General features: G+C 38.2%; 1 protein-coding gene and 1 long non-coding RNA gene across 2 annotated transcripts; both read left to right on the forward strand.

Annotated features, from left to right (window-relative positions):
• Positions 1 to 1,080: 1,080 nt before the first annotated feature.
• LOC112179421 lies at positions 1,081 to 3,158 on the forward strand. The gene is made up of 2 exons (XR_005803547.1): positions 1,081 to 1,324; positions 2,060 to 3,158. It is a non-coding gene; the product is annotated as an uncharacterized LOC112179421 (long non-coding RNA).
• A 613-nt stretch (positions 3,159 to 3,771) lies between these two features.
• On the forward strand, positions 3,772 to 8,260 carry LOC112175194 (prolycopene isomerase 2, chloroplastic). The gene is made up of 9 exons (XM_024312856.2): positions 3,772 to 4,110; positions 4,260 to 4,483; positions 5,008 to 5,118; positions 5,607 to 5,660; positions 5,883 to 6,170; positions 6,851 to 7,042; positions 7,142 to 7,300; positions 7,405 to 7,641; positions 7,752 to 8,260. The coding sequence occupies exons 1-9, from the start codon at positions 3,969 to 3,971 to the stop codon at positions 8,064 to 8,066; spliced, it is 1,722 nt and encodes a 573-aa protein (XP_024168624.1). The 5' UTR covers positions 3,772 to 3,968; the 3' UTR covers positions 8,067 to 8,260.
• Positions 8,261 to 12,766: the final 4,506 nt, after the last annotated feature.

Here is a 12,766-nt window from a genome sequence, read left to right on the forward strand (position 1 = left end):
CACATATGGCTTGGTGTGGCTGTGTGGGACACTAGGTTGGCTTGGTGATCGCATATGCTTCACAGAGATCCAGAAAGGCAAGAAAGAGGGGCTAAGAGGGGCTCTGTCAAGCACTCTCAATCAGCCTTGTCAATGCGAGTCATAGTGTTGATTAAAAATTTACAGAAAGTGTAAAATGTCATCCAACGTAATTTCACTCGTATTCATTAAAAAAATAGAGTTTTAATTATTTTGGGTTCGACCCATTCAAGACAGAATGTGTCTCTTAATTACAATATCTTATACACCCTTTGATTCCATTTATAAAGAAACCGATGTGTGTTTGTTTGTGTGTTGTGGCTTCACTTGAATTTTGGAATGGGTTGCCTACATACCCGGGAGGGGATCAAGCCACTTGTAGTTCAAGAGTTCCAATGAGTGAGGGTTTGCATTTTTTGAAATTGGAATAGTGTTTAGGATACGGTTGCATCTTGTCTACATACTCTAGTGATATCAAACCACCTGTAGTTCCAAGATTTGGGATTTAAATGGGTAGATGACCCATTTATTTATTTTTATTTGTGTTTGAGATATTTGTGAGGGTTTAGAGCCCTTGAATTTGGTTTTGGTAATTTGGGAATGATTTAATTTTTCTGGTGTTTGGGTAAATTTGACTATTGGAGTCAAGGATTCGGATTGACTAGTGGAGTTAGGGATTCGAGTCTATTGAATTTGACTAGTGGAGTTAGAGATTCGATTTAAAGTTATAGTTGCATTTAGTGGGTCGCTAAATTGCCTACATACCACGTGAATGGATCAAACCATTCTGTTGAGAACTGTGTGTATTTGAGCTTTCTTAGTTTTGTATCAAAAGCAATTTCATTTTGGATTTCGAAGTATTCTTTTATTTTTTTTTTGCTACGAAACTAATGTCCTGATCATTTTTATTTAGACACCCATGACTCTGAGTGAACTCCAAGTCGCGTTTAGCAGTCCTTGTCTTCAACTCGGTGACACCCATAAAGTCAAAACCCTTCAGGCACCACATTTATTATGGACACCCGTGAGAAGTTTACAAATTTAATAAGGGCACCCAGCTGCCATATTTTTCCAATTTCCTTTTTCTCCCTTCTTTTTCACTTCTTATATTTCCTTCTTTCCACCGTCTTTACGCCAAACCCAGACAGAACAGAAGCTCGGCGCTTCTGCCGAGTCGAATTGGAGATGGGTCTGAAGATGGAATGTGATTTGGAGATAGAAATACGCATGGGTCTTCAACTAGACGCAATTTCTCAACTTTTGAAGCTTGAAATTTGCTGTATTGCTTCTTCCTGTGAGAAATTGGGTAAGTACGTTCTCCTCCTTACTCTTGCTTCTAGCTTTGTAACGAAGGCCAAGTACTGACACCCTTTCTATTGCATTTCACAAGAATATTGGCTAAAGCTTTGCATTAGTGTGCATCGGGTAGCATCCAATTCAAAGTCTCCGTCGTTTCGTGGGTGAGGCCAGATTCGCTTTATCACCCAATTCAACTTCTTTGCCTTCATTGAACATTTTGATTGTCTTGGTTTTTTTCCTTCGTGCTCACAAGCCCAGTACGAAAGAACTTCCCTTGCATTTTGACAATGAAGCCTTTTTTTGTCTTATGCAGAGCTTAATTAAACTGCCCCCTTGATTTGCAACGCTCCCAGAACATTCATTCTTCTGTTTTTTTGCTTTGTGTTTTTGTCAATTTCTGGAATTGCTTTGTTGACATTCACTATACTTGGATTAAAGTTTCATATTTTGGACAAGGATGCCACCGCTAAAGACTTCTCTCCTTCAGCTTTTATGTCGGCAGCTCTCCGAAGCTTTCAAATTTATTCTGTTTGTTTGTTTTTTTTTTCTTGGCTACTGCAACTGGTTAGATACCAGCACATTTAATTGGAACTCCCCTTTCAATCTGCAATGTCACCACCGATTCATTATTTTTCGTTTAGTTCAAAAAATACTTTTGATTTTTTTGTGAATGTAAAAGACACTTACCCTAATTGTATTACAAACTACCAAAGGTTGCAGCTGACTGAAATCTTTTGTGCAGGTTTAAAGCAGAACAGCAGCTAAACTGTCAAAGCTCCAGAGTTTAAACTCAAGGGTGAGGATTTTGTTTATATTTTTTTTCATGCACCTTTTGTTTGTGCTTTAGAAAGAGAACCTGGAGATTGGGACAAGCTTTTAATATGGTTTTGGGGTTACCAGTGAGTGAATTGTGGAAAGGGAACATGGAATCCAGGAAAAGTTGTTTGGTGGAGCAGGGATAGCTATGGCCTTTTGTGGTGGAATTGTGTACTGGTTTGTGTTTGGTTTTGGTAACTTTCGTTTGTGGAATTGGTATAGTAACAAGGTAACCAGAAGTAACCATAGTAACCAAAGTATCCAGACTAACCAGTAGCCAAAGTAACAAGTAACAATCCACAAAGGATTTCAATCTCCAGAGTAACCAGAGTATCCAAAGTAACCATCCACGAGGGATTTAAAAGGGACAGCGAGGCCTTGAATCACTAGCAAGCGACTTTGTGGGCAAAGAAGCTCGTCGGGTTTCACATGGTTTTGTCATCAGGGAAACCAACCTTGCAAAGGAGCATTGAACTGTTATATGTGGTTGCTACAATGCAAAGGCCTCCAGTAGACCACCTCCCAGAGCTGTTATAGTAACAAAGAGAAACCCCAGCAGACCTGCTACAATACATGGACTCCGTGGTGAACTGCTACAGTAACAAATAACCAAAGGAATCATTGGGACTGCTACAGTGTAAGGACTCCATCAGGGCTGCTGCAAGGGCCTCCGCCAGTTTGATTTGCTGCTGTAACTCAAGAGGCTCGATAGGCTTGATCAAGAGAGTAGAACAAGACCTGCGTAAAAAGAAAAGAAGACTGCTCCGAAAGGATTTGAACCTTTGAAAACACGAACTTCTCCTACTCTGAAATTTTGTTCTCCGTTGTCGCAGGGGGTCTGATTCTTCTCTTTGTGCTTCTTCCCTCATTTATGTTGGCATGGCCTTTATATATAGTGCACTGCTAACCAGATTGAGTTCAAATGAACTTCTTGTGTCTGTTATATTTGAACCTCTCGTGTCTGTTGTAAATTGAAACACTGATAAGATAGCTTTAATCCCATCATGGGAACCTCTTTGTATGAATTATAGAGTTGAACTCCAATAACCACAATTATCTTCTCAGCAGAAGAATGTGACTTGGGCTTAGCCTTCTATTCATAATTCTTTTTACAAATAAAGCACTCATATTTTCGTTCAATGAAACTGGCCTCAAAAGTAAATGGAAATGTGAATTTTTTTGGGTATCAACACACATAGGCTTGAGAGCAGTGACCTTCAGAGCAGGGCAATCTTGTCCTCATGGCCCTGCATATCCCTAATCAATCGGGACAGCATGAAAGAGGCCTTGTTGACCTTGCTCATGCAAAGCCTGTGACGACTCTTGGTCCTTGGGTGGATGAAATCATAGAGCTGAAACATACAGATCCAGAAACGCAAACACCAGAAACGATCACAAACAAACCCCACAAACGTCGGTCAAGACAAAGTCAAAGCATACCTAGACTGTGAGCTTGAGGTAAAGTATCCTCTCAGACCTTGAGAATAAACGTGCTTCTCTCCTTCTCCCTAAAATGCCCCTATGGTAAAAATCCCGTTCACACTTTCATCTTCACTGTCCTATGTGGCCACCCCGAGTCTTCTTTCACGTCTGACCGACGGACGTCAGTTGGTGATTTAATCTATAATTTGAAAGGCTGTGGAGCTTGTGCTTCACAGGTGCACACGGTTGCTGCTTTCTCATGGCTGCTAATCAAAGGTAAGATAGATAGATAATGAGGGGAATTACCTTTGACGTGGCTACCTTCAAAACTCAGCGTCAGCTGCTGCTGAATCAATCAGAATACAAAGGCACTTGAGAACACTGAGCCTTATCAATTGTCAATTGTGGCGGCAATGTCCTCATTCCCAAATACTCTGCAGTTTCTCCAACCTCTTTCTCACGCTAGCACCAAATCCCTCAGAAAATCAGTTTTGGCGCGAAACTCTTCAAATGGCTCTGTCTCCCTCAAACAAATCAAAACTACCCCACTCCCAGGTCTCTCTTGATATCAATTTCGCATTAATTTTCATTTTTTCGAGGAATGAATCGAATTCTGTGGCTGACAAAAGTAGGATAGTACTGTTGGCAATTTGTAAGGCTTGATGTTTGTTTCAGTTGTGACAGTGTGTCCATTTGTGGTGCAGGCAAAGCAGAGGCTGATGTTGTAGTCATTGGGAGTGGTATAGGTGGATTGTGTTGTGCCGGGCTATTAGCTAGGTACCAGCAAGATGTCCTTGTCTTAGAGAGTCATGATCTACCCGGCGGTGCTGCTCATTCATTTGAGATTAAAGGCTTTCAATTTGACTCCGGCCCATCTTTGTTCTCTGGTTTTCAATCCAAAGGCCCTCAGGCCAATCCTCTTGGACAAGTAACTTGTTCTTTCATTTTTCTTTTCTTACTTTCAAGTCATGATTTTATGGACCTACTTTTAGTGTTACTCAAGTATTACTTGAGATTATATTTCAGTTTCTTGCCATCGATAACATTGATCAAGCTTGCAGCATGACCAAAATGGATCAAAACAGTATAAAGTGCTATGTCAAGCTCAAAATCATTGTTCAATATGTTTGACATGTTTACAGTTTATCTGATATAATCAATGCCCATGACATTTCCCCTTTGATTAAACCATGGTGGTATTTTGGTAACAGAGAATTACTTGGTTGTTTCTTATTCACTTCAGACCACCAATAATAATAAGTAAATTTAATTATTGCTTCTTCCAATATGAACTCTTTTGGAGATACAAGACTATTGGCTTTAGCTCTTTGGTGTTCCAAAAGTAGCAAATGAGTATAATTGCTTATCCTAACCTTAAGAGTGTGGTAATTTTGATAAATACTCATGGATTCTCCAAGGAGATGAGTCCAATAATATTGCTATCATTTCCAGGTTCTGGATGCATTGGGTGAGATAATTCCTTGTGCCAGTTATGATTCATGGATGGTCTACCTACCTGAAGGTGAATTTCTGTCGCGCATTGGTCCCACAGACTTTTTCAAGGTGGAATCTGGTTGTGAGTTTTATGCATGTTTTATATGTTAAGCATTGGTTTGTCTATATTAAATATTGCTTGGTTGTTAATCAGGTCATTGTTAGTCCTCTAGGAATAGTAGGTACAAATAAATATGCATGCATACATAGAACCCTTTATTTTGGAAACTATGAGATTAACACGGGTCTCAACAGATTATGATGAAGATATTCCTGAGATCTGCTGTTTACACCAATTTAAACATTTAACCATTTACTATTTAGGTTCCTGATGATGCACAAATAGTTCATAAATTTAGGATTTCATTAAATGCTACATACTTCGTTGTAAGAATTGAATTAACAAACAGAAATTCACAGCTGTCCTTGATCAATAAGCATGCATGTTGGTGGATTTTATTTCATCCCTTTTATTAATTCATAATCTAACCTCTCTTTCCCTGAGCCATTTGTAGTCAATGTGTTCTATTCACTATGTTTGGTTTTCTTTCTTCCAGGACCTTGAGAAGTATGCAAGTGCAAATGCTGTTCAAGAATGGAAAAAGCTTTTGGTGAGTGCCATCAATAATGAAAGGAATTTTATTGGCTATTACCAACTCTTTGAAATTATAAAGAAAAAGCAATGATAGCTGATTTTAATATCAGTGAACATCATATTTCTTTTAAACAGGCATATGCATATGCATACGTTATACATGTTATTGTATCTACAGTTCTTCTTTGTCACTTTTTTAGCTCCTGTTTGAAAATGGAAACTCTTCTAAACTCTACAGGATGCCATTCTTCCAATGTCTGCAGCTGCAATGGCTCTGCCTCCACTTTCTATCCGAGGGGATTTGGGTGTTCTTTCTACTGCTGGAGCTAGATATGCTCCCGCTCTATTAAAATCTTTTGCTCAAATGGGACCTAAGGGAGCGCTTGGTGCCACAAAGCTACTAAGACCATTTTCAGAAATCATGGACTCATTAGAACTGAAAGATCCCTTTATACGTAATTGGGTGGATCTACTGGCTTTCTTGCTTGCTGGGGTGAAATCTAATGGTATACTTTCAGCAGAGATGGTAACTATATATGCATTAAGTTCTACAGAAGTTCTTTTCGGTTGTTATAACTATGCTTTTTCTTTTTTGAGGTTGTTATAACTATGCTTAGAATATGCTTGTGTCCCAGAAGCTTGTTTGCTTGTTGACCAAGTTGTTATATATGCAATGAGTTTATTATGGTTGTGCTAGGCTACTTTTGGTTTTGGTGTTCAATAAGGGGACTGGATTCTGCACTCCATTTGTGAAAAAACTACACATTTGCAATCCATTTTTGAGCACATATAAACCATTAAAATATATAAAAGGGTAATGTAAGTGTGAAAAATGATGAAAAGTGGAGTGTGAAAATCACACCCTTCATGCCTGCATATTGTTAACATCTAATATTTAATCACTTATAAATATTATGTAACTCTTGGTATCATTGGTATTATTATCTTTCTTCTTATCCTATAATCTGCAGCTTTAGAAATTGATATTCAAGTTTATTGTTTTATGTATGCTCATGTATTATCTGGAAGTGCATCTGCGTTAGTCCTAACTGAGTGGTAGTGATCTTTTAATGGTTTACATTTTGTGTTACCCGCGTCCAATTGTTTTTTCTTTTCATTGATTTCCGTTTGAACGAGATTGTTCAGTATAAGATATTCTCATATAACTACAACATAATATTACACTTTTATTCTCCAATTTTTCAGGTTTATATGTTTGCGGAGTGGTATAAGCCAGGTTGCTGTCTTGAATACCCTCTTCATGGAAGTGGTGCAGTTGTTGAAGCTCTTGTTCGGGGAATGCAGAAGTTTGGTGGAAGGATTTCTTTAGGAAGTCATGTTGAAAAAATTGTTGTTGAAAACGGTCGAGCCACTGGGGTCAAGCTAAGAAGTGGACAAGTGAGTAAATTCTGTTCAAAATGTAAAGCTAAATTTAAACTCTTATCTCTTATGGATCGAGTTTTATATTTAAACATATGAAGAATATGTGTGCTGCAGTTTATACGTGCTAAGAAGGCTGTTGTTAGTAATGCATCTATGTGGGACACTCTAAATCTATTACCTAAAGAAGTTGTTCCAAAGTCATACGAGAAAAGGATTGAGATGACCCCTCAATGTGAATCCTTCATGCATCTTCATTTGGGATTTGATGCTGAGGTTAGTGAAATTACAATCTCTTTGGTTAATTTCATCCATCTTCAGTTTCCACTTTTTTCTTATTTCTATTACAAATTGTGCTGAAAAATCTCCTTATCAACCAGTGTACGCATAAAGACTTAGGAATTCATCATATAGTTGTCAATGATTGGGATAGAGGGGTTGATGCTGACCAGAATGTTGTTTTGATATCTGTACCAAGTGTACTAAGTCCGGATCTGGCACCACCTGGGAAACATGTCTTGCATGCCTATCTTCCAGGAACTGAACCCTTTGATTTGTGGAAAGGATTGGACCGTAAAAGTACTGCATACAAAGAGCTCAAAGCTGAAAGATCTGAGGTACTTGCGTATACTTTCCTTCATGTTTTCTCAAGAGTATAAAAGTAAAGATAATATCTGTTTTTATCATCTCATGCATTTCTTTTAAATGTAATTAACTTGTAACTCAGGTTATGTGGAGAGCTGTGGAGCGGGCACTTGGTCCTGGGTTTAGCCGTGAAAAATGCGAGGTCAAGTTAGTTGGTTCTCCATTGACGCATCAAAGATTTCTTCGAAGGAACCGAGGAACATATGGGCCAGCAGTAGAAGCTGGTAAAGACTCTATTCCTGGACACTCCACTCCGATTCCTCAACTTTATTGCTGTGGAGATTCTACTTTTCCTGGCATTGGAGTCCCTGCAGTTGCTGCTAGTGGTGCCATTGTTGCCAATTCACTAGTTTCTGTTGCTCAACACTCTCAACTTCTTGATGCAATTGGAATCTGAATGCCTAGGGATAATCTTGGGGTACTTATCCAGCTCATAAAATAGTATATTTTGTATCATTTTTTATATGGAAATGTATCCTTGTCCTTCCAAAATCACTTTGTTAGTATATTGGAAAACTTGTAGTAGTACTGCTACATACTCTGAATGGATGACGTGAATATTCTTCTATATTTACTATGGAAACATGAAAATCTACTTGTCGGTTGTTTACTTACATCTTATAAATTGAGAGTAAGCACATATAAATCTTATATAATCGAGATACCTTTCTCTTTTTGAAAGTTGAGAGTTGATGTTGTTGTCGTGAAAATTGAGAAAGTAGTTATGATAAATTAAAGAGATGCATTAGAGTTTATGATGTATATTAGACGGAGAAAGTCAAAATTTACAAGAATACCCTTATGTTGATGGTTCTTACCGTGTTAATCCGTTAACACTAATTCGAATTATTTAGATTTGTGTTCTTATCGTGGTGACCCTATATGAAATCAAATCGATAAACCTTAAACCAGATATGTTATGCCTCGTACCTAGAGTTATCGGTTTACTGGTCATTAATTTGGACCATAAATGACGATTTTTGTCACACCCCAAAACCGGGGTCTAACTTGAGGGGTTCTTGAACAAGAGAAAATGATAATATGATTAAGATTGACTCAAGTTAAACTGAATTATTGATGCGGAATAGCTTAGTTTTAGAAATTCACTAAACCTTCATTTGTATATCCATGAACTTGAAAATTTCCAGAATCAAAGTAAACATGCTAAGAATTCATTTAGTTTTGAGTTTGGGAAGTAAGCAAAACTTGAACACAAACTGACTGACACTATAAAAAATAATTCCAATGGCTTCGGCAATTTGCTTCGACGTGGTTTTGCCACCGCGAAAGACTGCTCTTTTGCTTCGACAAAACCTTACGGTCGCTAAGGATAGAAAAAATTTGCTACCCTATTTGTATTCCATTGCAGTCGCCATGGCCAAACAATATCTTTTACGTCGGCAAAGCTTAGCCATCGTGAATGCATCTAAAATCTACTACTGCAAGCAGGTGCCGTCGCGTCAACTACTAATAAACTTCTATAGCAAAGTTTCTCTTATTAAGGAAACCCAATCTTTTTAGGGTTTATAAAAAATCCTCTCTCTCCTTTTCTCTGTTCTCTCCCTCAGCAACACTTAATTTCTTCTTTCTATCCATTTTGATTGATCTTTAGATAAATTTTTGTTCAGATTTGTTTTCGTTCTCTTTCGATCTTTAGATAAATTTCTTCTTTCTTGCCTCTTAATTTACGAGCAACAAACGCTCGCTATTCATTGCTGGAAAAAGGGTGGATCGAGCTTCACCAAATTTTCATCAAATCTGGCCACCTCAATAGCAAATCTACTGATTAGTCTGGCTCTTTCAGCTTCCTCTATAAACTCCAGGAAGAAATTTGAGCAAATCACAAAGGAACAGGTGAAACCTAATTTCATTTTTTTGTGCTTTCAACTTTTCGGAGTAACACATCGGGAGAAAAGAACCAATTTGTGTCCACCAGGCCAGTAGAGTTTTTGGTATCTTATTAATTGTTTTGGGACTGGGACCTTTGCAGTCTCTGAACCCATGACTATTGGCACTTACATTTCCTCATGTTATATTACGTGTTGAGCTCTGAAATGGGCTTGTCTTAATTGTTCATGATTGGTCAGTTTGAAGTTTGAAGATGTCTCTAAGCAATTTATGGGTCTTGATTTCTTATAGATGTTATTGAAACTATACTTTGTTTCTACTTGTTTGGAGCCTCATTTTGTTGTCCTGGTGTTCATTTTGATTTCTTCGATACATGATTTTCAGTTATTTTAATTATTTTCTTGTTTCCCACATGTTTGGTATATCATGTGAAAATGTATGTTACCATGTGAAATCAGGTTTGCATACCAAGGGGCAAGGGCATGAGAGGTTGATATTATTTTCTGATAGTAATGTATGTGATGGAATGGTCTTGTCTTCATGTATTGTGGTAACCCGGGAGAGGGGTCCCACAGCTCTGCGAGCCCGAGCCAATGAGAAACCTACATGTCACGAATGACATCCCGATAACTCATCAACTCGAAATCGCAAGGACTTTTGGGTTTAGGTTGTTGGTTTACAAAACATTTTCTTAGACAAGTCATCTAGCAACCGAACAACATATTTTCAAAAGCAGAATTTAAAGTGGGCTTACAATAGGAGCCCAATTTGAAAAATAACAAATCACTAAGTAAATACAAGTATGAGAGACGCGCCCTAGGGTTACATGTCTCCCGAAATTTTGTAAATAAGCGAGTAGAAAACAAATAATTAAATAAAAAGTAAATAAATAAGTTACTTCAAATTCCGATAAAGGACTAAGACCTTAATTTAATAAAGTTAAAGAGAAATACGCCAAGCCAGGCCATGTGCCTCCCCTGTACGCTCTCGGACCACATGCTCGAAACCTGCACACTGTTGTAGGGGTGAGCTTTCATCCTCGCATGTCCAGTGTGATGACCTGGATTTCTGTTATTTAATTTTAGTAATTAATAATGGACCAGTTGTACGAATAATTGTTATTGTGCTTTATTCGTAAGTTGTATGTGAAGTGGAATGGTTTTCGTACGTATAATTATTCGAATTTCACAATTTAGGGGGTCGTGTGAAGTTTGACTTTTTATACGTTGGGATTCTAGGAAAACTTCCTTCTCGAGAGTTGTAGAGCGCGTCGATACGAGTTCGGGGACATGTGGTTAGCGTCAATCGTAGTTCGTATGAGAAAGTTATGGCTATCAGAAGAAGTTTCCGTTCTAGTATAAATATGGAAAATCAGAAAATATCTTCATAATTCCTCATTCCCTTTTTCGGAAACTCTCCTTCCTCTCTCTTCTCTCTCGGTCGACACCTTCAGAATCTAAATTTTCCGCCTGACCCAACCCGACTTTTCCGGTGGTCTCTGGCCGTGAAAATTTCCAGACTAGCTCGTCTCAGCCGTCTGCTCCTCCCTCTGGTATCCTCTAGCGGCGATTCTCCTCCACGGCGGCGCTGCAAGACGGCAAAGATTGAAGTTTTCCGACCCAACAGGAAAACGTAATTCCGGCGACGGCACGGCTTCAAGTTTCCTTTTTTGGTTTCATGGGAACCTTTTGGATCGATCTATGGTGTTTGTTTTGATAGATTTACGTGGAAATCGGTTCAACTTGGATTGAGCGAAAATTTAAAGCTTGTGAGGTACTTGACAAAGTACTTTGGACTGTTATTTTGTGGATTGGCTGCTTTGTGCTATATTGAAGACGCAGCGGGAGTTTCGAGGTGAGTAATCTCACAACGTTCATTTACGAACGGAGTTACCATTATTGTTTTGGCGTTATTTATTTAACTGCAAACTATAGTTGGTATTAGTAGGCATTCCTGAGTGAATGACTACGTATATTTATATATATATATATATATTTATGTGAAATATATATATTCTTGTGAGTGGTGTGTGATGAATAATATGCATGATGATGTTCATATTATTGTAGAAGGCTACTTTTCAGGAAACAATATTGTAGAAAAAGATGTTTTCTATTGTTTGAAATGTAGTGAATTTGATGTTACATATTTGAGTCAAGCGTGACTCATTTTAGATGTATTAGTCCTTGTACCAAGAGCCACAGATGGTGAGCAGGGATGGGGAAAGCCGAAACTAGATGTTTGTAACGTTTTTAGGTCAGGTATGACTTACTTAACGTTTGACTTTGAGACCAGACGGGGTCTAAAGATCATATATCACAGATGGTGACAGGTCGCAGATGGTGACCTTGATGTTTGATTTTATGACCAGATGGGGTCTGAAATCATATGTCACAGATGGTGACAGGTCGCAGATGCTGACCAAGGCAGGAAATAGGTAATCACGTCCGTGGCCGGACTAGTCGTTATGATTTCAGTAGAGCTCTAGTCTGTCTACCATTATAGCCTATGGGGGTAACGGTCGAGGTTGCTGGAGACTCATAAGTATGTAGTTTAAAGGAGAGTTTCGAGAGTATTCTTTTTTTATTGTCTAGATGAGACTTGAATTGCTTCTTGATGGTTAAGTTAGCAAATAGAATATTGTCACAGCGGTGACTGATGCAGCTGAAATAGCCTCACAATTTAACCCTGCAAAATGTAGTTGTCAGCATAGGATAAGCAGGGATCGTTCAGTCCGGGGATTGTAGGGTACACCTACACAAAAAGGTCAATTAACAAATAAAAGAATAAAATGGGGGGTTTTGAATTTTGGTTCCTAATCTACTTAAAATAAAAACAAAACAAATAAAACTATCTACAATGATCGACTTCCTAACCTAGACCAATACCACTTGGAAATTACTAAGTGTAAAAACAGAAAATTCATTTCAACATGCTACAAAAATGTGCCCATCTTTAGTGCCTAGATAAGCGCTCAAATGAAAAGCCTCAGCAGATCAATCCACTTATCTGATTCATTCTAATGTAGGCTTGGATCAGAAAAGTCCTTACCAAGCCTAATACTACTAATTTTCGAAAGCACTCAGCGTAGTTCTCTTAACTAGTAGTATTATCTAACCCTCGAATCAACTCACATGTGCAAATTAACCATTAGACATAGAATTTAACACGTACTTTCCAGAATCGTTTAACCATTGAACATAGTTTTTACCACTTTTTAGAACTAATTGCTACTTGTTTAACTCAGCG

Source organism: Rosa chinensis, chromosome 7 (assembly GCF_002994745.2).
Source record: "Rosa chinensis cultivar Old Blush chromosome 7, RchiOBHm-V2, whole genome shotgun sequence".
Lineage (NCBI taxonomy): Eukaryota > Viridiplantae > Streptophyta > Magnoliopsida > Rosales > Rosaceae > Rosa > Rosa chinensis.

Coding starts and splice junctions, on each gene's coding strand:
- LOC112175194 (XM_024312856.2), top strand. CDS start 3,969: ATGTCCTCATTCCCAAATACTCTGCAGTTTCTCCAACCTCTTTCTCAC. Junction 5,119..5,606: donor GTCCCACAGACTTTTTCAAG/GTGGAATCTGGT, acceptor TCTTTCTTCCAG/GACCTTGAGAAGTATGCAAG. Junction 6,171..6,850: donor GTATACTTTCAGCAGAGATG/GTAACTATATAT, acceptor CCAATTTTTCAG/GTTTATATGTTTGCGGAGTG.